Source organism: Idiotropiscis lumnitzeri, chromosome 3 (genome assembly GCF_059441095.1).
Source record: "Idiotropiscis lumnitzeri isolate Australia: NSW breed Sydney's pygmy pipehorse chromosome 3, RoL_Ilum_1.0, whole genome shotgun sequence".
In the NCBI taxonomy this organism is placed as follows: Eukaryota; Metazoa; Chordata; class Actinopteri; order Syngnathiformes; family Syngnathidae; genus Idiotropiscis; species Idiotropiscis lumnitzeri.
In genome coordinates, this window is record NC_142393.1 from 24,641,031 (window position 1) to 24,664,428 (window position 23,398).

The 23,398-nt window shown below is 43.5% G+C and overlaps 1 protein-coding gene across 8 annotated transcripts; it reads right to left on the reverse strand.

The window, feature by feature from the left end:
- Positions 1-855: 855 nt before the first annotated feature.
- prickle3 (prickle homolog 3) lies at positions 856-23,293 on the reverse strand. Of its 8 annotated transcripts, none has more exons than XM_088291976.1 (12): positions 23,100-23,292; positions 20,489-20,704; positions 14,533-14,615; positions 6,516-6,695; positions 6,016-6,129; positions 5,715-5,852; positions 5,276-5,401; positions 4,119-4,305; positions 3,586-3,885; positions 2,475-2,771; positions 2,082-2,414; positions 856-1,960 (listed from the first exon to the last, which is right to left on the reverse strand). In XM_088291976.1, the coding sequence occupies exons 2-12, from the start codon at positions 20,691-20,693 to the stop codon at positions 1,530-1,532; spliced, it is 2,394 nt and encodes a 797-aa protein (XP_088148102.1). In that variant the 5' UTR covers positions 20,694-20,704; positions 23,100-23,292; the 3' UTR covers positions 856-1,529. The 8 variants fall into 8 exon arrangements, with proteins under 8 accessions (XP_088148102.1, XP_088148106.1, XP_088148104.1 ...); XM_088291980.1 differs by having other exon boundaries at positions 5,276-5,479; positions 6,516-6,699; XM_088291978.1 differs by lacking the exon at positions 20,489-20,704 and having other exon boundaries at positions 5,276-5,479; positions 6,516-6,699; positions 14,533-14,612; positions 23,100-23,293.
- Between the last annotated feature and the right edge of the window lie 105 nt (positions 23,294-23,398).

Below are 23,398 nucleotides of genomic sequence, written 5' to 3' on the forward strand. Positions count from 1 at the left end.
ACATTATTTCAGACTATTCATCTTAAAAATTCGAATTAAAATTCTACAATGATTTTTTTTTGGGGGGGGAAATTGTATAGCATTAACAATAGTATCAACTCTTGAGCGTTGTTGGATTTTATATATATACATATATATGTATATATATATATGTACATATAAATATATATGTGTACATATATATACATATATATATATGTACATATATATATATACATATATATGTACATATATATGCACATATATATATACATATATATGTACATATATATATATACATATATATATATGTACATATATATATACATATATATATATACATATATATATATACATATATATATGTACATATATATATATACATATATATGTATGTACATATATATATATACATATATATATGTACATATATATACATATACATATATATGTACATATATATATATACATATGTACATATATTTATATGTACATATATATATAAATAAACTTTGCTTTATACTTTTGCAAAGTGAATAATGAAAATTATAGATGTGAAAATGTACATTTCATTGATTTTACTAATTCACTGTTATTGCTTTTAATTGTAATTGGTTACCATTAAAAACAGATGATTGATGACCATTAATAAAGACATTGATTTTACAGGATAAAGATTTCTATATTATTTATACTAATTAAATCCATGCATGTACAGTTCCACCGTTCTTGCATGGCTTCTCTTGGGGTACTACAGCCAAAATCCAAACGGGAGGATAGAATCAAATTTTAAACAAGTCACCTGGCCTTGCAATTTGGTATTTATAAGAAAAGGTTGCACCACTAGACAATCAAGAAGTCAAACAAACCAAAAAAAAAAATAGGACACGTTTATTACCCCCAAAAATCTTATCTTCACTGAAACTTCATCACAATTGTGTTAACAGTCAAAAATCCTGATAAAACAGTGATTGAAATGTAAATGTACACATTGAATACTATCACATTTTTTGACAGTAGGTCCATGTTTAAATTGCATGTGAAACAGATATAATCTTGTCTCTGCATAATAATGGCACAATTAATAAATTACTTTGTCTTGAAATTTAAAGCTCTCAATAACAAAATGAGAACACCCATCACCCTCCCAAAAGGTTTTTCAGTGGGGATTTTAACCATTTCCTCCACATTAACACTCAAAAGACAATATTTGCTGTTGGAATATGCTAATTATGTTTCAGTAGTTTGTTGAATAATACAAAAATGTTGATTTTACTGTTGAATAATACAAAAATGTTGATTTTACAACACATCCTATATACCTATAAATGAAAAAATCCGTGAGAAGCCTGATAATGATTCTGATCATTTGAATCAGGTGTGTTGGAAGAGGGAAACATCTAAAACAGGCTGGTCAGGGCCTCTCAGGGACCGGACTATCGCACCCCTGCTCTAGGTACTTCAGATAACATGCAAACTCCACACAGATTTGAACCCTGAACCTCAGAAGCGTGAGGCAGCTGTGAAAACCACTTGTTCTGAGATTTGGGTCAAGAAACCGAGCAATTTTTATCTTTGTCTTTAGCACCAAGACTGTGATCATGTTTGTGTCTGAAACTGTCCCTCAGTCCAAATTTGGGGGGCTCTTCCTCCTCTCCGTCTTTATCTGTATCTTTTGCACCTCGTTTTTTTCGCAGCTGTGGTGGCAGAGGAATGGGCTGTCCGAGGAAGAAGCCCTCCTGCTCAGAGTCGGACGAAGATGAGCATGTGGAACATGAGTCTTCGTGCCTGCGCCGAGGCAATCGCAGAATCGACGAGGAGGTGTCGCTTTCTCTGTTGCCTCGGCCCTCCGCCGTGTCCAGTCCAGGGCGTTCGACATGCGAGCGACCGTCCGAGGTTGGGAGGATGCAGGGATGGTTGGATGAAACGCGGCAATGATTCCACCCTTGCCGCAGACTGCATTGCTGGTAAGAGGACCCGTCTGGTCAACACAAAGAAACAAACAAAAAAAGGAGGTCTCCCAGTTGACTTTCACTTTTAACGGATGGGTCAGGAAAATAAGCACTGTGCGAAACGGCTGTTCAAGTTTCTCCTATTCTTACCCAGTCGATCCATCTGTGGTGGGATTCCTTCGTTCAGATGTAGCCTACTTCCGATTCCTCCTTCAATATCGTCTTCCTCCTGAGGGCTGGGGTCATTTTGTTGAGGCTCCTCTTCTTCCTCAACGGAGTAGCTGCTGCTGATTGGTTCTCGGAAACTGACCCTCGCCGTGCCACTTCGAGACAGCACGGGTGGCGAGTAAGGGGGGCTGTCCTCTGGCTGAGGGCCGTTCAGAGGGGATGAATCTTGCAGTACGAGTTCTCGAGACTTGATGGGAAGCGGAGGCGGTTCAGGAGACGTGTCGGTGTGTGACGTCATAATCGTCTGGAGAGAGTCTGGACAACAAAATCAGATGAGGCTTCAAATAAATATTTGTAATTGATGATAATGATCACCTTTCATGACTTGATTGGTCTTTTCCACCCAGTTCCGACAGTCTTTACCGGTCGAGGTTCCTCTTGAACATACACTTGTCAGAGGATGTCCGGATTGGCCATTTAAAAGGTCATCAGCAGGTGGTGTGATCACGGCGTCATCGGGCATTAAAGTGTAATGTGGAAAGTTTCGGGGCCAAGAAGGCCCCAGGCAATTCCCTCGATGGATGTGGGGGAGAGGTGAATAGGAGCTTCTTGGATGACCAACACCACAAGGGGAAGGAACTGCATTTTCAACTGGAGTCGAGCAGTTGACACCTGAGAAAAAAAATATGGACATCCTGAAAATGTGAACTATTTTAACATCAAACACTATAACTGGGACGATATTGAGTTTAGTGCAAACAGTACAAAGTGCCCTTATGACCGCGGTTTTGGGTTTTGCACTTGGGCTAGATGCTCGGGGCAAATTGAGTGACCAATTGAATTGAATTCAAAACAGTATTTGGCCACAAGGGACAGTTTAAAAGGGCATGGCAGCATGTTAAAGGACATACGAAACACACAATTACAAAGAAAAGCACAGCAGTGTACACATGCTAAAAAATGACGGGAAAAAAGTGCATTTAGCTTTTTATGTTTAAGAGGCTGAATTAAGGAGCTGGGTAGTCCTAGGGACAAAGGTTGGCTCTCTCTGCTTGAAGCTACTCATCCCAAGGACACAGAACGTGACAAGTCCTCGAAAATCCTGCTGCTGAACAAATTATTTCTTTCGACCAAAGTAAAATGTTTGCCTCTTCAATGAGCAAAGTGCAAAACCCTCTTATGAGCTGTCAGCATGCTTCATGTGCAAAAATATGACGATGACAAGCCAGGCTGCCGTCATCGTCGCTATCCCTAATGTGGCCATCCTTTTCGGATAGAAATGGTTCACGACCTAGAGATGTATTGATATATAAAAGGCCATGATACGATACAACAATCATGAACTTCACGATACAATAATTATCATGATATAGTGGGGAGGTTGTCAATATAAAAATGGCTGACAATACTGTATCAAAACTGTGCCACTGGACGGGACACATGCAAACAGACACAGCAAACCTTTTAAACCCTCTTTAATACTTACTACTCATAAGGGGGTTGACACCCTCTATTGGTTGTAATGGAGAGCCGCATTGCAGTTGCTGGTGCTGCTGGGTCGGCCCGAAGCGTCTGTGCTGAATATGTCGACTCAGGGGGGCAGAGTCGAAGGAGACCGAGTTATCGGGGTCCTCCCCGAGTGAACAGGCCCTGGAGCAGAAGATAAGCCCCCGTCGGGGCAGGAAGGGGCGACCCAGTAGAGGGAGACGGCAACGGGCACAACAGAAACAAAACTCTACGGCGTGCCAGCGCTGACCCTCATATGTCATCTGGCTCTGGCCGATGCCTGCAATGGTATTTTGATCATTGTAGGGAGCAAAAATAAAAATGTTGTTTGCTACATGAACACAGCAACGTGTGCTACAACATGCACTAACATCGCAAGAGACAAAATAAATATTTGAAAAAAAAATGTTTAAATGTGATAGTGTTCTGGTACATATACCTTACTAAAAGTAGGTTCAATAGCGGAGGGTTCACATTACTGCATAGTCTTTAGAAACATTTTGGAACTGGTACCTATTTGATCTCCGCAGGTGTCACAGTACTCTGCATATAGAGACTCATAGCAGGAGCAGCAGTATGGCCGGCACTCTCGCATGATGTAACGCTGACCACCCAGTGCTGCCTCGCACTCAAAACAGCTGAAGTGCTTCATGTGCCAGAACCTTCCTTCTGCCTCTGTGCATTCGTCTGCAAAAATGATCTGGGATGGACACAACACAGTGCAAGGAGAGCACAAATAAACAGGCTTTGGGTTAGTAAAATTAAATAAAAATATTATGTTGTAGGTTTGAACAATTAATGGAGTTAAAAAGGACATTGCAGAGTAGTAAAATAAAATTTTCAAATTGCTAGTGCCGACGTAAGTTCAGTTGAGTGTTTCTTAAAAAGTGCAGTCTATATGTTTACATATCACATATCAAGTTGAAGTGACAAAACCACAGATTTGTTTGCATTATTATTATAATCTGACTGACGTAATTTACTGACTATATCACAGTTGGGTAGAATTTTGTCAAGTTGAGTATTTAAAACACGGTAAATCTAAGTGGTGATTCAACAGCTCCACAAATTAAAACATTCTCTCATGTTAAATGCACATTTGCCTTAACTCTAGCATAAGACCGATATTGTTAATCAATTATCAACAACTAATCAATTATCAAACTAATCCACACCATTTTAATGTTCGAGTAATTGTTTAGAGCAATTGTTCAACTTAGCATTGTCTATATCCTCTGATTTCAGCCTGCCAGCAGAAATTATTCACACAGTTCTGTAGACCTCCATGAAAGCAGACAGATTCATTAGCTTTTGTGTTGAATCAAAATAAGACATTTACAAGCGTCTGTTTTTACTTTGGCAAACAATGACTGAACCACTAATTGAATTTTTCAAAAAGGTTGAGTGAGTAAAGCATTTTTACGCCTTCCTTTAAAAATAGATATTGTTATTGAAGTACCAGCGATAGAATCTCTGTATTCATAAATACGATAAGTTGTAATTGTTATGTTTTTTTTAAATGATTAAAAAACACCAATAATTGCTTAACGAATAGTAATTTGTGGAAAAAATGGTTTTGTTAAACACTTAAATGCAAACCATCCATTTTATCTGATTATGTACTAACTCAATTGATCACCACCAGCTTTGCCTTGCTAGTTGGCAATCACCTCATCACAGGCTTGACATCGGGGCTTGAGCCTCTCAGCGTGATGCCGGCCGCAGTAGATGCGTCCGTTGTGGTAGAAGTAGATGAGGTCGACCAGCAGCTCATTACAGCAGGCGCACTGGAAACACTGAGGGTGCCAACATGTACCATTTCCCGCCCGACTGGCAAACACAGCAATGTCGCCACCACTGATCTTTCTGCCACACTGGAAAAACATATATATTAATATATATATATATATATTTTATTTTTTTTAAGACCCAGAGATTTCTCTCTCTCTCCCTCCAACAATATCTTTAGCTCTATCTATCTATCTATCTACCCCCCCCACACACACACACATTATAGCTGTTTAATAAATAGTGACAAAAAATGCACAATATATCTCCTTTAAGAAGTTTGAGACTGTTCTGTTGGTTAAAAGAATATTGCTGCTCTACCTGCTTGCAGAAGGCTCCAGTCATGGTGACGGGGAAGAGTCTGACAACGCCTCGGCCGACATTGTCTCGTTTCCTCTGCTGGCTGAACAAACGTAACTCCTTCTTCTCCTCCTCGTTTAGCGAGCTGCAGTAGTGCGGCTGTGAGATGACATGTAGACAAGAAATCGCATGCATTGTGTTCAAACACTCCAAAAGTTCAGCGAAATGCATCTGAAAAAATGTCTAGAAAGTCAATATACCCCCCAAACATTAATATGTTTAATGTCATGCAGAAGGTCTTCATGTCTGTCAGGCATCATACCTCACTGTCATGGGCAGGAAGTTGGTGCAGGAGCTGTTTGATTCGGTATCGTTCCCCTGCACTGTTTACAAAAGGCACCCTGTCCTCTGGCAAGCTGCTAAAATACTGGTAAACCTGCAAGGCAGACAAGCATATTCACAGGAAAAAATGTGGTTCATAGATTCATAAACAAAAAAAATCTATTAAAAAAAAGCAAAGATTTCTGGGAATTCATAATTGCAATCAAATGAAGTTTTGAACGAACAATAAGCATTGGTCTTTGTTTTTGAAGTCCGTCTTTGCAAAATAGTAGTTTCTCATTAGAAACGTGACAGCAATACTAGCCATCGTACGATGGCACCAGCTAGAAAAAGTAGTCAAATTTTCTGTCCTTTCTCTGCTTGAAAGGAAGCACCTTTTAAATTTGCTTTGACTGCATGATTTATGTTTATTTTCATTTACATAGATTAAGAAAATCTTCAATGATTTGACTTTCCGAAGAGGCTAAAAGTTTGACTCACCTGCTCAGGCTTGAGGCCGGGCGGAACCCAGGCGTATTCCTCAGAGGCGCAGCCCGAGTCGTCATCGGAGATGGAGTGCCTCTGGAAGTCTGACACCAACTTTGTCATCATCTTCTCCAGCTGGCCCGGCATTGGGCGAACGGCGTGCTCCTCTCGCACGCACTTGCAGTGTACGCAGATCTTCCTATGGACGCAATAACATCAGTATGCACATCAATGCCAATGAAAGCATCATGCTGCTGTTTTTCCCTTGGTGACTATGAGGCTTTGCAAAATCAAAATCACACTTTCACTGCCTCATGGATAGTCGGAACTTTGAGAACTCAAGCATTCAGGCCTCCCGTGATATATTTTTTTTAATTGTAGCACTGTAGCGAGTAGCAATAAAATTGGTGTTGAGACTTCCACAACTTGCGACCATCTGCAAGGCCGCGAAGGTGTCAGAATGCAAATCAATGAGTGAGTGGGTGATGTGAGGACTACAAAATGTTGGGTAGTTTGTATTTGAAGCATGTAAGATAGCTGTTGTGCACAGAGCGAGTTGACAAAAAATACAAATGACTTCGACTAATTTACAACTCGAGTATCATTACATTAGAGTTGAGAAGGAAAAATGTGGAGTCCTTCAAGGCACCTACTGCAGACAAACGGCAACATCGAGTAGAAAGTCTTTCCAGTAGAATGGAAGTTGTTGTAGTTGCAAAAGGGGAACCAACATTTTTGTTCGACATCAAATAAACATACGGCAGTTGAAATTGTTTTTTTTTGTTGTTACATCTGAATGAAAAATGGACAAATCACTACAGCACTTATAATTATAGCCAAATTAGGAATCACCAAAAACAGCCAAAACATCAGATAATAGTAAAGGTTAGTTTAGTTCAGCCTTTATGTACGGCGACCACATTTGATTTTAATCCCATCACCGACGAAACTGAAGTGCAGAGATCACGACTTATTTTCCCACCAACAACCCACTTGCATCAACGGCAGCGAGTCCCTTCGTTTTTACCCCAAACAGGCGGGAAATGAGGTCAGTGGCCTAAGCCAGAGGGGAGAAGATGGGAGTTGTTAATCTCCCTCTCAGCCTTGTCCTTGGACTCCACATCTGTTGCCGGCGGGTGAGCTCACTTGTGGGCAGACAGGGGGGTGTTATCATGTTGTGTGGGGGTGACCATGTGGCATAAAGTATATAAGTATTCCATCTCTGTTGTGTAAGAGGCTGCCAGCTGTTGCTAGTACGAGTGGCTCAAGTTGGCACAAAGCAGCTTTATCCCGGCACACACGAACAGAAACTAGACAAAGGGCCACATCTTAAATTCCGATTATTTCCATTCTGCTTTATAACAAAATGCGCTTTGAGGGAATGGTTCTCAAACTGAGGTTTGGGGACCACGAGCCGGCGGTCTTTTTTTTTTTCTTCTTTTTACTTTGTATTAGTGTAGAACTACAATACATATAGAAACTGGCGCACCACTAAAACAAACATACAGAGCCAATTGCACAACCCTACTTTAGTTTTGAGACAAATAATTCACTGCCGCGGATGTTTCAATTCATCAGCTGGAACCCAAAAGTTTATTCAAGAATATATGCATCAAGTATGTATTTCATTTTCATTTTGGGGTGGAAAACTGTTTCACCCAGCTTGTCTGTGAAATTGAAGCTTCTACATTGGCGATTCAGGGAAAATAAATTCTCCCCTGTAAGGGGTGCCTGGTTCTGATAATTTTGAGAACCCCTGATGTAAGATAAAACCGTGCCTTGAGATATGAGTGACTCAACATACGGGTTGTCCGAGTGGTTAGATGGCATTTTATTTCTCTAACTTGCGAGAAAAACTTTGAGATATGCAATGTATGGTGGCAGTGAAACGAAATCAACTCACTTCACAACAAGAAGCAGTTTGACAGATCGTGAAAAATTCTTTGAAAAAAAAGAGGCTTCAAGTGGTTTACCAGCACTCCTAGTCCAAGTTTACTGTCAAGCTAAACACAAAATAAGACGTACTCTTTCAGATTTAAAAAAAAAAAAAACATAACCTTAAAGTTTGTGAGTGTAATACTAACACATAAAGGGGAATATGTCATTTTATGCAACTCATATTTGAACACAGAAGAGCAACACATATTGACAGATAGAAAATACTCAGAGGTATTCTTAATCCTCTGCAAAGAACGAATAATATTGCGGTTTATTGAGGAGCCAAAGACCCATACATAGTATATCTGAGAGTGGCTGTATGATACTGTCCCTATGTGACCAAGGCCTACCCACCAGAAGGAGCAGCACAGTGTACATTGAATTGAAGCAAAAAATACGGCAAAAATTGTTTCATTTCTTTACATTCTATTTCTCGATGTTATTATATTGATAGGGCGGCCCGGTGGTCGACTGATTCGCACAATGGCCTCACAGAGCAGAGCTCGAGGGTTCGATTCCGGCCCCGGCCTTCCTGTGTGGAGTTTGTATGTTCTCCCCGTGCCTGCGCGGGTTTCCTCCGGGTATTCCGGTTTCCTCCCACATTCCAAAAACATGCAAGGCAGGTTGATTGAACACTCTAAATTGCCCCTAGGTATGAGTGCGAGTGCGGATGGTTGTTCGTCTATGTGTGCCCTATGATTGGCTGGCAACCAGTTCAGGGTGTACACTGCCTACTGCCCGAAGATAGTTGGGATAGGGTCCAGCACCCCCCGCGACCCGAGTGAGGAGAAGCGGTACAGATAATGGATAGATTATCTTGATATCATACACGATATTTTGTCACAGTATTTTCTTTTAAGTACAGAATCACAGAATGATTTTTTCTTATTAAAAAAAGACATTACAAACATTTGGTTGGGATTTTTGGGAGGCTGGAATGGCATTTCCGTTCGTTTCAATAAGGAAAGATTTTATACTGTATCTGAGTGATTTGTGCTACGAGCTTGCTCACAGTAGGAAATGAAAGTATTTCTCAAGGAAGAGCTATAGCTGTTCTTGGCAGAACATGACCTGCCTTGCTAAACAGCACCTGGGCCATGCACCATGTTCTTATGAGCAAAACAGGACGCCCATATGTTGGGGGCATAAGGAAACAGCTGGACACCACACGGCCACCGTCCCCCAGGTGATGAAAGCGGCTTTCAGCTATGCAAAAGACTTTTGGCTCACACCCTTCCGTCATAGGTACTGTTGCCAAGTCCCACAAGCTTTTAACATGACACTTTTGTGCTCCATGGAGAAATGTGATCCATTTTTGTACAACAGAAGTATCCACCATTTCAAGAATGACAGACAATCTTGCTAATCAGGAATCATTCAGAACACAGAGCAAGTAACAACGGAGACAGCTCAGGATGCGCACACAACTCAAAAATGCAATTTTAGTTGTTTGATTAGCTTCCTGGTTTTGACATGAGGAGGAGTACACAACATTTTCCCTTAAAGAAGGAAATGAGCCTGGATGGACGCACAAAAGTACAAAAGACGACGGTACATATTTTGCGTTTGTGTCATGTTGTGTTGTGTTGTCTGGACACATTTGCCGCATAAACTCAGCCCTGATTTACATAATGTAATCACACAATGCACATTGTCGTCTTCATTGTCGTAGCGTGGCATACTGCATTTCTTCTTAGGCAGTGGTTCGCCAACAAAACAACAAAAGTACCGCCTTAAAAAAAAAGTTCACTTTACGAATACCACCATTAAAACCAAAATCATAATATGATAACATTTAAGTGGTCTTAAAGAAGAGGCAGAGGTTTTATTCCTAAAATACATTTATTTTACAAAATACGTATTTATTTTTGTAAGCCACTGCAACATTATGCACAAACACGGTGCTCGAATGTTGGAAAAATAAAATGTTCTAAAGTAATGATTACATTTAAATTTCATTTGAAAATATTGAAAGAAAATACTCAGATTCCAATAAATGTGTAAAGATTCCCTAAACATTTTGTGTTTGTTTAAATATGTTGAACGATAAGTGTTGAAAATGTGCACAAACTAAAATCTATCTCATACTGAATTGCGGAGATTTTTTGAGGGGGATGTTGGGTGCTAAAACGAGGACGAGCTGATGCAACCAAGGAACAGTCGCTCCTCACCGCTAAACAAATGACCTCATTTCATCGGTGGCGATTCAGCGCAATTGCCATCTCTTTATTGATATTAACTTGGCCCATTTCTACCACTACAACCTGCAGTTAGACACTAAGCTCCGCCCACAACCAGAAAATATACTGTACATATTTGCGGAAGTGTAATAACATATTTCACTGCGGTAAAATAAATCAATTTTAGACAGATTTTGCACTATGTTTGACAACTTGGAATCCAAGCTTCACCATCACGTCACAACAGTATTTTACTTGCACAGCAATCCATTCAGCGAAATAAAAACTTTCACTAAGTCATGGACTAACCACTCCCATTTTGTTTCAGTCAAAGCTCGTGCTGCTGTGCTGTGATTGGCCAGTCTATTTTCTTTTCTCTCGTGTGACTTAGTTAAGGTTTGCTGAAACAGATTCCAACATGACTGGATCTGCGGTCAAATTATGTAAGCAAGTACATTTGATGGACATGTCACACAAAGGACTCACGTAGTACCTCACATGATTCACATAGACGATAACAAGGGCTCATGCAGTCCGAACTAAGCCTTGACGTATGAACTGATAACGGCTGCTTGGCTGAGAGGCCAAACTCCTTATAAGACAAAAACAAGAGTCCAATTGCCGAGAGAATTAAATGAATTGGATGGGGAAAAAAAACAATTTAAATCCTGAAATGCCTGCCTAAACAAACATGTTTGTAATATTTTTCAAATGTTTTTTATTGTTGGCTCAAATGGAACTGTGTTGGACTATTTGTGAATAATGCACCTCAAGGTTCCACAGTCTTTGGTTAAATGAAAGGTAGCACACGGCTGTGGTAAATGATAAGGTCCGCTTCACAATTTGGAGATTGTAAATACATTTTTGGTATTGCTTGGCAATGGCGGTGCAGCAGCTGGCTGAATCTCACTTGGACTGGAAAATTTATACTTTGGTTGTGGAATCTCACGTGATTCAACATGCCATTTTTGGTAGGTGGTTACAACTTTGATGTTGAGGCGCATTGCACAAACAATTCAAATTTTGATAGTGGTGGCCGATTGTGGAGCTCGGCCGCATCAGTGGGTGTGCTGAGGTTCTAACAGATCCTGAAATGACGCAAGGTCCACCAAGTATGCACGAACCTGACCACCGAAGCTTTTTAAGTAACTTGAAATGTTGTCCCATATTTAAAATTAACAAGTAACCAGGGCAAGTCCACTAACAACAGATGTGGCTGTCCCGAGCAGCAGCATTCTGGACTAAATAGGAGAAAAGTAGCGGGGATAATCTAATGCCATTATTTCACGTCTCCATTAGGAGAATTGTTAACGTCATTAAAAACTAGGCAAATAAAACAACTCGTGTGTTTGATCTCCAATTGAGGTGGTCATAAATATAGAGAAAACGTCAATGCTACAAAGCAAAACGAGTCAGGCAACCGTGCACAAGAAGACACGCAATGGTGACTCTCCTTTTTACCTGCAATCATGACAAACGAGTCCAGCTTAACATGCCGACCAATCGCGTGCGGTGCTCCTCTCTAAAAGTCCCTCAGATCCTGATCTCATTTCTCCTTTTGCATGGATCATTTCAACGTCATTGCTGCCCCGATTCCCATCCTCCACTCATGCTGACAATCGGCTGGAACAAAAGACTTTGTGGCACTGAACACGAGCCAGACACTAGTGGAGTACACACACATATGCAGTTCTCTGGAGACATGCACATGCACGTGACTTCAGCCGTGATACAGTATGTAGCTTTATCTGGTGTGCGAGGGAGGCAGATACGAGTACTGTATGATGGCTATGAACTTAACCCGCTTCACAACAAGCAGCCAATAAAAATCTTCATGCTGTTTAATACCAATCCCAGTTGAGGTTTATTGACAAACTAAACAGAGAATTACTCCATGTGCATTTTCAACTTTGCTTTACAAGTCTGCTGTCTTAATGCGACCACATAATGGAAAATGCAATATAAGGGATAATAAATTGCATCTACTTGGAGGTAATAGAACCTTTTAAGGGATGGTCATTTGAACACAGTGCAACATTATACTACTACTGTGCCTCCAATGGGAGCAGTAGATCAAAGAGTCTTTACAATGAAAATTTTAGTTTTGATAGAGATTCCTTTCATAATGTTTTATTATTCTAGTGAAGATTACAGTGGTGCTGTTCAACGTCATACTGAGAGCTGTGTCTAATATTTTGACATTTTCATGATGTATGGAATCAGTGTGCATATTGTCGCAGAACACAACACAATGGGTCTTGAAAGAGCTGTCAAAATGCTCTAAAACAGCTGGCACTATGGGGAACTCTTCTTTGAAAACAGCTGACAGCCATTGAATTAAGACAGTTGTTATGTCCCTTTAGATCTAATCCAAAGAAACAGCAGGGCCTCTCTGCTGCCAAATTTGTGACATAGTAATTACTGCATGGCCACCCAAAATAATAATGATGGCGACTGTGAAGACTTGAGAGGGGCCTGTGGGTCAAAAGTAACTCAATTGGCTCGCTGCTGGCCAAAGCAGCATCTGCCTCCTGCGCTCAGCTGAAGACACATGACAGCAGGATGGATCGCAGCCGGCGGCAGCAGCTGAGCTACCCTCACTTGAATGATCCTGCCCATCGGAGTATAAATTGGTTAAAGAAGGGAAAGACAATTGGTAGACCCCATACATCTCAGTCATTCAGACACCCTCATCTTTCAATCCATGGTGCTAAAGTCACAAGTGATCCGTCTCTCTGCTGTCCAAAAAGTGCTCTCTACATTAAGCTTAGTCCACACGATACCATATATCACCGACGACGGAAATTAACACACCATCTTACGTCAGAAGTGCTGCATGCAGAGAATCCAGTGTTGCCGCAACAACACATGTTGGTAGAACACAACCAGTAATCTCATGACTGTGTACTACTTCTGTTTCCACATAAATATAAATGCTTTAGCGATGGCCATTACCAGCACTCGAAATGGCCATGATTATGATGAGCGCATATGTCTGCTTTTACTGGAGAAGCAGAAAATCGTTAAGCTGATTTAAACTGTTACAATAGTAAACAATAGCACTGTAATGGAAAAACATTACACTTTAAGGGATGCGGCACACAGTGAGTGCTGTTAGTGATAATGATCCCACTAAGCGACAATAAGGTGAGGTTGCAAAGGGGTAAATATATTTTTCTACAAACAATGTTGCTGCTGTTCACCTTCACTTCTGTATTCAGTGACCCCTCAACTTTTGTTTGCTATTTGCAGCAGGTCTCAGACCTTATCCCCAGCAAAATATTGGGGATTTACTGTATGTAGACTGTGCAGTCAGCCATTCACATCTGATTGTCATTAGCCAAACAGTGTAATTGCCAAAGTAATGTTCAACTTACTGTCACAATAACAACAAAAGAAAAATCCAATATGCTTGTTAAAAAGTGTTTTGGTAAATTCTTTATGTAAATTCTTCTCAGTCAACCAATTGATTGTAATCCTCAAAAGTTGAATAGAGGCAGCAGTACTTTGTTCTCTTGTTCTTGAAAAGAAATTAAACAGACAATAGCAATTCTATTGGGGTAACGATTTATAAAATTTATGAATCATGTACAGTGGCCGCAACACTGCTTCTTTCTTTTTGCTCAGTCATTGACTGATGAATGATGTATGATTTTTTTGATTGTCATTGTTGTATGCTGCTACTGACCCATTTGCTGTAATGAATTCATAAAAACAGAACACATTAACCTCGGGACCCCAAAGATATTAAACGACAAATAAGGCTCACGCCACTCTCTACTGTAGTCCACAATTGCAGTTCCACGCGAGCAACACCAAGCACAGGGAGGAACTGACCCCCTGAGTGAGAAAAAAACACTTCCTGCCAAGGGGGCACAGCAATGACACAATCAAGAGGCTCCTTCACTTCATACCTCCATCCGTGGATGCGGAAGCCGGGGCACTGGTCTCCACAGCGCATGCAGGGCCGTCCTCTGTCTGGGTCCTTTTCCTCCTGCTGGAAACAAGAAGCTCAACTCATATTTTTCACCACAAGCAGACCAACTCGTTCTGGATGCCATAGACCAGAGAAAAAAGCATCCACTTGTGTTTTTTTACACGTTGTGGTGTACCCTCATGTACCCTTGAGGACCTCTCCACTCCACTGGTCCACTCTTCTACAGTTGGTACGGAAAACACACTGGTCCATTTGAATTTAAGCTTTGATTTGCCTTTTGAACCTCTGAAGCAGCACCCCTGAAGAAACCTTACCAGGGATGCTGAGGAGTGTGATACCCATGTAATTGGAATACACCCTCTGGTCCCCCTTCTTAAAACAGGGGACCACCACTTCAGTCTGAGAATCCAAAGGCACTTTACCCGATGTCCATGCGGCGCTGTAGAGGCCTGTCAACCAGGACAGCCCCAAAACATCCAGAGCCTTTATGAAGTCTGGGTGGATCTCATCCACCCTCGGGACATTTTCAACCACCTCGGTAAAAGAGATTTGATCAAGTGATACTATTCAAACAAAGAATAATAGTCAGCAACTTTAGGAATGAGAAAATATGGCCCATTTATCCCAGTTGGGTCATGTCATTATCCACACCGCTTATCCTGTACAGGGTCACGGGAGGGTGCTGGAGCCTATCCCAGCTGACTACGGGCGAAAGGCGCACTACACCCTGAAGTGGTTGCCAGCCAGTCACAGGGTAGACATAGACACCGTCACTAAGTGGGAACTGAACCAACGCTGCCCGCAAACAACTCAGGCGAGTGTACCACTACACCATCAGTGACTATCCCAGTTGGGTAACAAACATGAGAATGTACTGCACTTTGATACCATAAATACTAAATAAATTAAATGTCCCTGAGAAATAACCCTAACAAAGTCAATAGCGAGTGTAATGTAAATATTATTATATATTATTAGATTTTATATGGACGATCTATTGTATTCATTTAAATTAAGTAAAATGCACTGAGAACATGGGGAAGTACTCGATAAGTTCTCTACTTCTTCCTACTCCCTATTGAACATGTAGACTGTGCTTATGACATCGATTTTTTTTTCTTTTTTCCTTTTAGATCTTTTGAATATGACGATATTCATCTGTTCTGTTTGTATGTTCAATAAAAAAAAATCATCATCATCAATAGAAACAAATTATACTCATTAAAAGTGTAAGAACAATTTAAGGTTACTTTAGTACATTCAGAATCAAATTTTTACATTCAGTATATTTTGGGAAAGCAGTCTAGAATGGACTGCCTGTATATGAGTGCCAATAATGGATTATTTATTCATTTATTTTTAAATACTGTTTGACTGATATCGGCCGGTAATCTGAAATCAATATCAGATCGGGACAATCTAGTAAAAATGATCTAAGGAGGTTCTAAATTTGTATGCTGAGTAAAAACAAAGTTCATACAGAACATAAAGACAAACCGCCTATTTGTGCATCAAATGTTCACATGAACAATTTAAGAACAATTTTGCACATACACAATTTTTGTCAGGTTCGCCGGTAGGCGAGGAGGTGGGTGGACCCAAAGAGCGAGGAAGCAGGAGAAGGGTAAACTAAGGGAGTTTATTAAATAAATCTAACGAGGACAAATAACATGGCGTGGACAAACAAACGTGGCAGGGAGCGGTCGTGACAGTCCAAACGGAGTAAAAGTCCATACAGCGGCGTAGCAGGAGAAATGTTCCCACGCTGAGCTGTCGGCAAGGGGTGGATAAATAGTCCGGTAATTAGGGGGAGCAGATGGGAATCAGGTGCGTGATGGTTGACAGGGAACAGGTGCGTGGCTGGTGAGGACGAGACGGCTGAGAGGGAAACGCCCCTACACAGCTGACAAAACAATAACAAAAAGGCACATGGCAGGAAGGAGGGAAGAAAACAACAACAAAAACACAGACATGCCCGACACGGGTCATGACAGTACCCCCCCTTCAAGGGACGGATTCCAGACGTCCTAAACAAGGCCGAAAAAACGAAAACGAAGTCCAAAAATGAGGGTGGGCGGAAGGGGTCGGGAGGTGGGACCACCACCCGAGTTCGAGGCCGGTCTGGCGGATGTCCGGGAGGCCAGACCAGCGAGTCTTTTCGTGGCCCTTCAGGCGGCCGTCCGGGAGGCCAGACCCATAAGTCCAAGGGTGGCCATTCAGGCGGACGTCCGGGATGACCCGAACGCCGCATGGAGTCCGCTGACGAGGCTGAGACAAGAAGCGGCGGCGGGACGCCGGATGCAGCCGAGACCGGAGCTTGGAGCAGCGATGGGGCGGGCGCAGCCGAGGCAGGCACTTGGAGCGGCGGCTGGTCGTCGAGCCCCGCCGAGACAGGAACGTAGAGCGGCGGCTGGTCGTCGAGCCCCGCCGAGACAGGAACGTGGGACGGCGGCTGGTCGTCGAGCCCCGCCGAGACAGGAACGTGGAGCGGCGGCTGGTCGTCGAGCCCCGCCGAGACCGGAACGTGGAGCCGCGGCTGGTCGTCGAGGCCCGCCGAGACCGGAACGTGGAGCGGCGGCTGGTCGTCGAGCCCCGCCGAGACAGGAACGTGGAGCGGCGGCTGGTCGTCGAGCCCCGCCGAGACAGGAGCGTGACGCGGCGGTGGTTCATCGGCCACCGCCGAGGCAGGAACTTGGGACAGGCGCAGAGCGTGCGCCGTCGGGTCGAGGACTTGGGACGGACGCACGACATGCTCCGCCGGAACGTGAACTTGGGACGGAGGCAAGGCGCCGGAACGGGGCTCAGCAGCTGGCGGGGAGCCGGTACGGGGCTCAGCAGCTGGCGGGGAGCCAGGCCGGGGCTCAGCAGCTGGCGAGGAGCCGGGACGGGGCTCAGCAGCTGGCGAGGAGCCGGGCCGGGACTCAGCAGCTGGCGGGGAGCCGGGCCGGGGCTCAGCAGCTGGCGGGGAGCCGGGACGGGGCTCAGCAGCTGGCGAGGAGCCGGGCCGGGACTCAGCAGCTGGCGGGGAGCCGGGCCGGGACTCAGCAGCTGGCGGGGAGCCGGGCCGGGGCTCAGCAGCTGGCGGGGAGCCGGGACGGGGCTCAGCAGCTGGCGAGGAGCCGGGACGGGGCTCAGCAGCTGGCGAGGAGCCGGGCCGGGGCTCAGCAGCTGGCGAGGAGCCGGGACGGGGCTCAGCAGCTGGCGAGGAGCCGGGCCGGGGCTTCACAGCTAGGGAGGTGCCGGGACGGGGCTCAGCAGCTGACGGTGAGCCGGAGTGGGACTCTGGAGGTTGCAGCTGGTGAGGGACCGGCACTGGAGGCAGCAGCCGACGAGGGAGCGGCGTGGGTTGCTGCAGCTGACGTGGAAGCGGCGTGGGTCGCTGCAGCTGACGTGGAAGCGGCGTGGGTCGCTGCAGCTGACGTGGAAGCGGCGTGGATCGCTGCAGCTGACGTGGAAGCGGCGTGGATCGCTGCAGCTGACGTGGAAGCGGCGTGGATCGCTGCAGCTGACGTGGAAGCGGCGTGGATCGCTGCAGCTGACGTGGAAGCGGCGTGGATCGCTGCAGCTGACGTGGAAGCGGCGTGGATCGCTGCAGCTGACGTGGAAGCGGCGTGGATCGCTGCAGCTGATGTGGAAGCGGCGTGGATCGCTGCAGCTGACGTGGAAGCGGCGTGGGTTTCTGCAGCTGACGTGGAAGCGGCGTGGGTTTCTGCAGCTGACGTGGAAGCGGCGTAGATTGCTGCAGCTGACGTGGAAGCGGCGTGGGTTGCTGCAGCTGACGTGGAGGCGGCATGGTCTGCGCAGCTGGAGTGGGGGCGACGTGGGTTGCTGCAGCTGGCGTGGAGGCGGCATGGGTTGCTGCAGCTGACAAGGAGGCGACATGGGTTGCTGCAGCTGACGTGGAGGCGACTGCGGGCCGGGCGCAGCCGAGACGGGGAACCTGATCCCTATCAGCCTGCCGCCATAGGGAATCAGGGGAATGGGAGACACGAGGGACCGAGACTAAAGGTGCTGGTGAACGTGAGCTATGGGATGCCAAGGGGACGTGATCAGGTGCGGAAACCGACGGAGGATAAGGCATGCCTAGAAGACTGAAAATATTCTTGTAGAAGGATTCGTGGTCAAACTCTTTGTCTGTAATCAAGTGGGGCGGAATGACGGGTTGACTATCAATGCTAAGATCCTGGAACGCAAGGGGAGAAACAGACGTGGTAGGAGAGGCGGAACCTTCGGGAAGGGCACGGGGCTGGTCGGCAGGCTGATGAGGGCGGTTGTCCGAGTGGCGGCGTCCATGATGCCGCCATGAGCCCCTCGCTGGGTCCGGGTTTGGTCGGAACATTCTGTCAGGTTCGCCGGTAGGCGAGGAGGTGGGTGGACCCAAAGAGCGAGGAAGCAGGAGAAGGGTAAACTAAGGGAGTTTATTAAATAAATCTAACGAGGACAAATAACATGGCGTGGACAAACAAACGTGGCAGGGAGCGGTCGTGACAGTCCAAACGGAGTAAAAGTCCATACAGCGGCGTAGCAGGAGAAATGTTCCCACGCTGAGCTGTCGGCAAGGGGTGGATAAATAGTCCGGTAATTAGGGGGAGCAGATGGGAATCAGGTGCGTGATGGTTGACAGGGAACAGGTGCGTGGCTGGTGAGGACGAGACGGCTGAGAGGGAAACGCCCCTACACAGCTGACAAAACAATAACAAAAAGGCACATGGCAGGAAGGAGGGAAGAAAACAACAACAAAAACACAGACATGCCCGACACGGGTCATGACAATTTTTGTGACTGAGCTTCGTGTTTGTGTTTGCAAAATGTTGTCCACAAAGCATATTTGCTAATAAACGTGTGTGTGTACTGTGTAGACTCCAGGCCTGCTGATTTTGGAGTTGGCCGGAAGGAAGCAGGCACAGGATGAGAGCTGCACCCTTTCCCTCTGAGTGAGGCCTCCACTTTCTTTTCCTCCGATTCTACTTTAACAACGAGGCTATCTCCAGTCCATGCAGTTGACAGCAATAAATATGTTCTACTCTGATAACTCTACACCACTTAAACACACCCTAAGCACTCTGATTGGTATTTTTCCGTTTTGACTTTCCATTGGACAAAAGATGCACGCGAGGAAAGGCAGCCATAGACTGGTCGCACTTCTTCTTAATCACACACTGTCACATAACTGCAAATACTGTACATGGTACTTCGATGTAGACAGTTTCATGGGCACAGCAATAAAATGAAAGAGGTGTGGTTTGAACAGGATACTTGCACATACCTGCTTATTTTTTTTTTTCCTTTGTTGAATGACTGCAGCCAGATTTTTATTTGCGTTCAGATCAAGCTGGCTTTCATGGGTACCATAACACTGAGTGTTGCAACACAGTCAGTATCACATCGTGTTCTCTTACCAAAGATTTCTTGTGTGTGATGCATCTACTTGCCTACAGTAGAAATCCATGTTATAACGCTGAAATCTGAAGTTTACAGCTGGTTCAACGGTATGCTGACTTAGATTCGCAACATTAAAACAATTACAATGAGCACTCACACAGGAGGTGCTGTCAGCCACAGCTCACGGCCAGACACTCACTCGCTGATGACAAATGCCATAACAAAAAGCCCCGCCTCTTAAAAGGTATATGTCAAACACACAGACATTACATGTGCAGTATTTTCTATATATTTCATGCTAGTAATTTTTGAGTCCAAATACATGACAGTGTGTTTTTAAAGTGTGTTTTCTAAATGTTTAAAGAGAGGTGGAATGGTAAAACCTTTTTTTTAATGTGATCTCTCTATGAAATGTATTTTGATGTATAGCCAATTTGCAGTGTGAAATCATATTCCAACCCATTTGTAAATGTAACGTTCTGAACATTCATGTGAATTGAAAAACATTGATCATTGTGTGAAATATTTTGATTTGATCAAAACATACTTACAAGGTCTGCAATTATTCAGGATAGTTTTTCTTTTGTCCCACCACTTCACAACAATACATGAGAGTGTCACGTTTCTATCTTTGTTGTGTATATGTTCATCAGCAAACACTGCAGGCTGTACTCCGATGTAGCCGTTGTGCTCTTGTTTGGTACACATCCATCCATGCAAGTAGGACTGATGACAGCCATTTGCTAACACTGACATGCAAACTGAGCCTGGGAGGCACACACAGACAAAGCACATGTACATTCAACACTGTGAATGATTACTACAAGCGGGAATGGCAGTAAATAGCCGCAGGGTCAAAACACCGTTGGAAATTGCGGCCGAGCCCCGTTGATAATAGGACACCAAAAGCTTTTTTGCTGACGTGCCATTCAGAGAGTCGACAGATGAAATGACACCAAATGAACACCCTTGTATCGTCATTTCCCGACCTGTGCACACAATGACCTGCATGCACGGTATGTGTTGCTTTTATTGAAGCGAGCTTGAACTTGATTACAGTCTATTTGGCAACAGCTGCTGTTCTGTGTGCGAATGCAAACTGTATCGCTACAAAAAGGGTTCTTATGTTTAACTTGAGTAATTCGAACAATCTGATAAAAAAAAAAAAAAAGTCATTCAAACAAATGGTAATTAAAGAACCATGCAATAATCCCATTCATACACGACATGTTTAATGGCCATTAGGGCTGCTAAGATTACTCGACTAATCACATCGATGATCCAAATCGTCAACAATTAAATTAAGTAGTCGAAGAGTCATTTATCTATATATTTATTTATTTGGCGCATTGCTTTTCTCTTGAAACAGCCTCGCCTCGCGCTTTTCCCTGCTGCCTGTTTGCCTGTCCAGGGCGCACAGGCGCCATAATGTAAATCTGGGTCATCCAGATGTCAAGAGAAACATTATGGGTAAGATGTGTCATGGCTACCTGGTGTTAGCAATAGTGTCCCAAAGTTACTGCATATTTCAACCACAAATACTAAAGATGTAAACCTCACTTTCATGGCAGCACGACGGGGAGTCTCAATAATTGAGAAAGGAAGCACATTGTGGCTAAAGCCTTTTTTAAATTTCTGACACATTCAGTTGTGTCTAGAAGCTAGATGTAGTTAGCACACACATGTTACGGTGTGTGCTTGTTATAACTTTGTAACACTCACACTAACACAATGTCCTTTAGGGTACGCTAACATATTGTAAAGTCTACAATGGGTTAAGAGTGATGCGTTCTTGAACTGGGAAATATCAGAACTCAAAGTAACAGAAGATATTTGCCACAAGCCCTCATTGGCATCACATAAAAATAAAACGCATAATTAAGATCGTTACAATATACTGTTATGCTGCGCAAAAAAATAAATAAATATATGTTCCTCCGAATATTATTCCCAAGGATTTTTTTGTTCTCGTTTGCACCACGTGCATTGATTTAGTAAATCAATTTACTACTATTAAATTATGCATACAAGTGAAGTAAGGCAAACAGATGTCTATTTTAGTTTTCTTCAGCACAGTGCATTTTCCTAATTTCCTACCGTACTCTGATTTCACAATCTCTTACATTTGAAAAAAGGCTTGGTGCCCGAGAAAAGTAAAATTTTTATTTTTTTGAAAATAAGTATTTTTCCTGTATTCACAGTTTCATAGTATCAGTGCAACTCTGCACACCGTATAGTTTTAGTTCCATTATAAAAGGCAAAAAACAATTAGGGTACCAAAAATTTTAAGGACACGGTATTGCCTTCAATTTTAACAGCACTTTCATTTGTAAACATCTTGGAAACGCTGGTACAAGCTGCATTAATTAATATATAATATCAATTTGCACATACCTTGAAGAATGCGAGCTGTAAACTAATTATGGTTATATAAGAGCAGCTGCGACATGCCCCAATTTACACATGATACGATTAGTCGTCTGATCACGACTACTGTTTGTGATTTGTCGACTACCACATAATCGTTTGTGGCAGTTCGATTGGCCATAACTCACAAGAGTCACTCAACACGCTAACGGTTTAACTAGTTGACAGCCAGCCAACCGCATTTGCGGACACCCACGTCACCCAACCTTTGGGTTTACATCTGGCGACACCACCCATATGACAAGTTTTTGTCAGTTTTCAGCTCAAGTTAGTAAGTCAGTAGTCAAGAAATCCGGTGCCTATTGTAAATAAAAAACAAAAAAAAAAAAAATGAAAAGGTCATATTTCATCTGCATCATATCAGCCTGCCCCGCCAGGCTGTGACGTCATTACCCCTCTCCAGACTCACCTTGAATATCCAAAATGACTCAAGTCACAAAGAATGTGGAACACTATATGATAAAGAAGGTCATATAAAAACGAAATTAGCCTTTATTTTATTTCTTCCGCCTTTCCCTCTTTTTTTAAGTGGTGATTTGACCAAGAAGGGGGATAAATGGCACAAAAGCCAGGTGAAGAGAAAGTTCAGAGAGACTTTAGGACTTTGCGGCGACTCTCAAATGACAAAGGGCAGTCAAAGCATTTCAGACAGTAAATTAAAAACATAAATGTGGAATCGTGTGTCAAGTTTAGGTGAATGAGAGCTAAAATCATGTACCGACGGTACACACTTACCGAGCCTTTGGAACGTCGCTTTTTAGACCCGCGTAGAAACATGACAGGAAGTGTTTATATAAAACAAAAGAATGCAGCCAAACGGGGCCAAGGGAGAAGGATAAACGTTTCAATGTTCAGTCTGCGTGCTAAACTACATGATGTTGACACCAAACTACCTCGGTTAAGTCCCCGAACGTCAATAGCTAACTACTTCGACAATTAACAAGCTCAAGTAACACAGAAAGACCAACTTCCTGCTGCCTTTCGTTAAAAGTAAAAGAATCGGTAACGATATTCACTGTTTACGCAATAAAGGA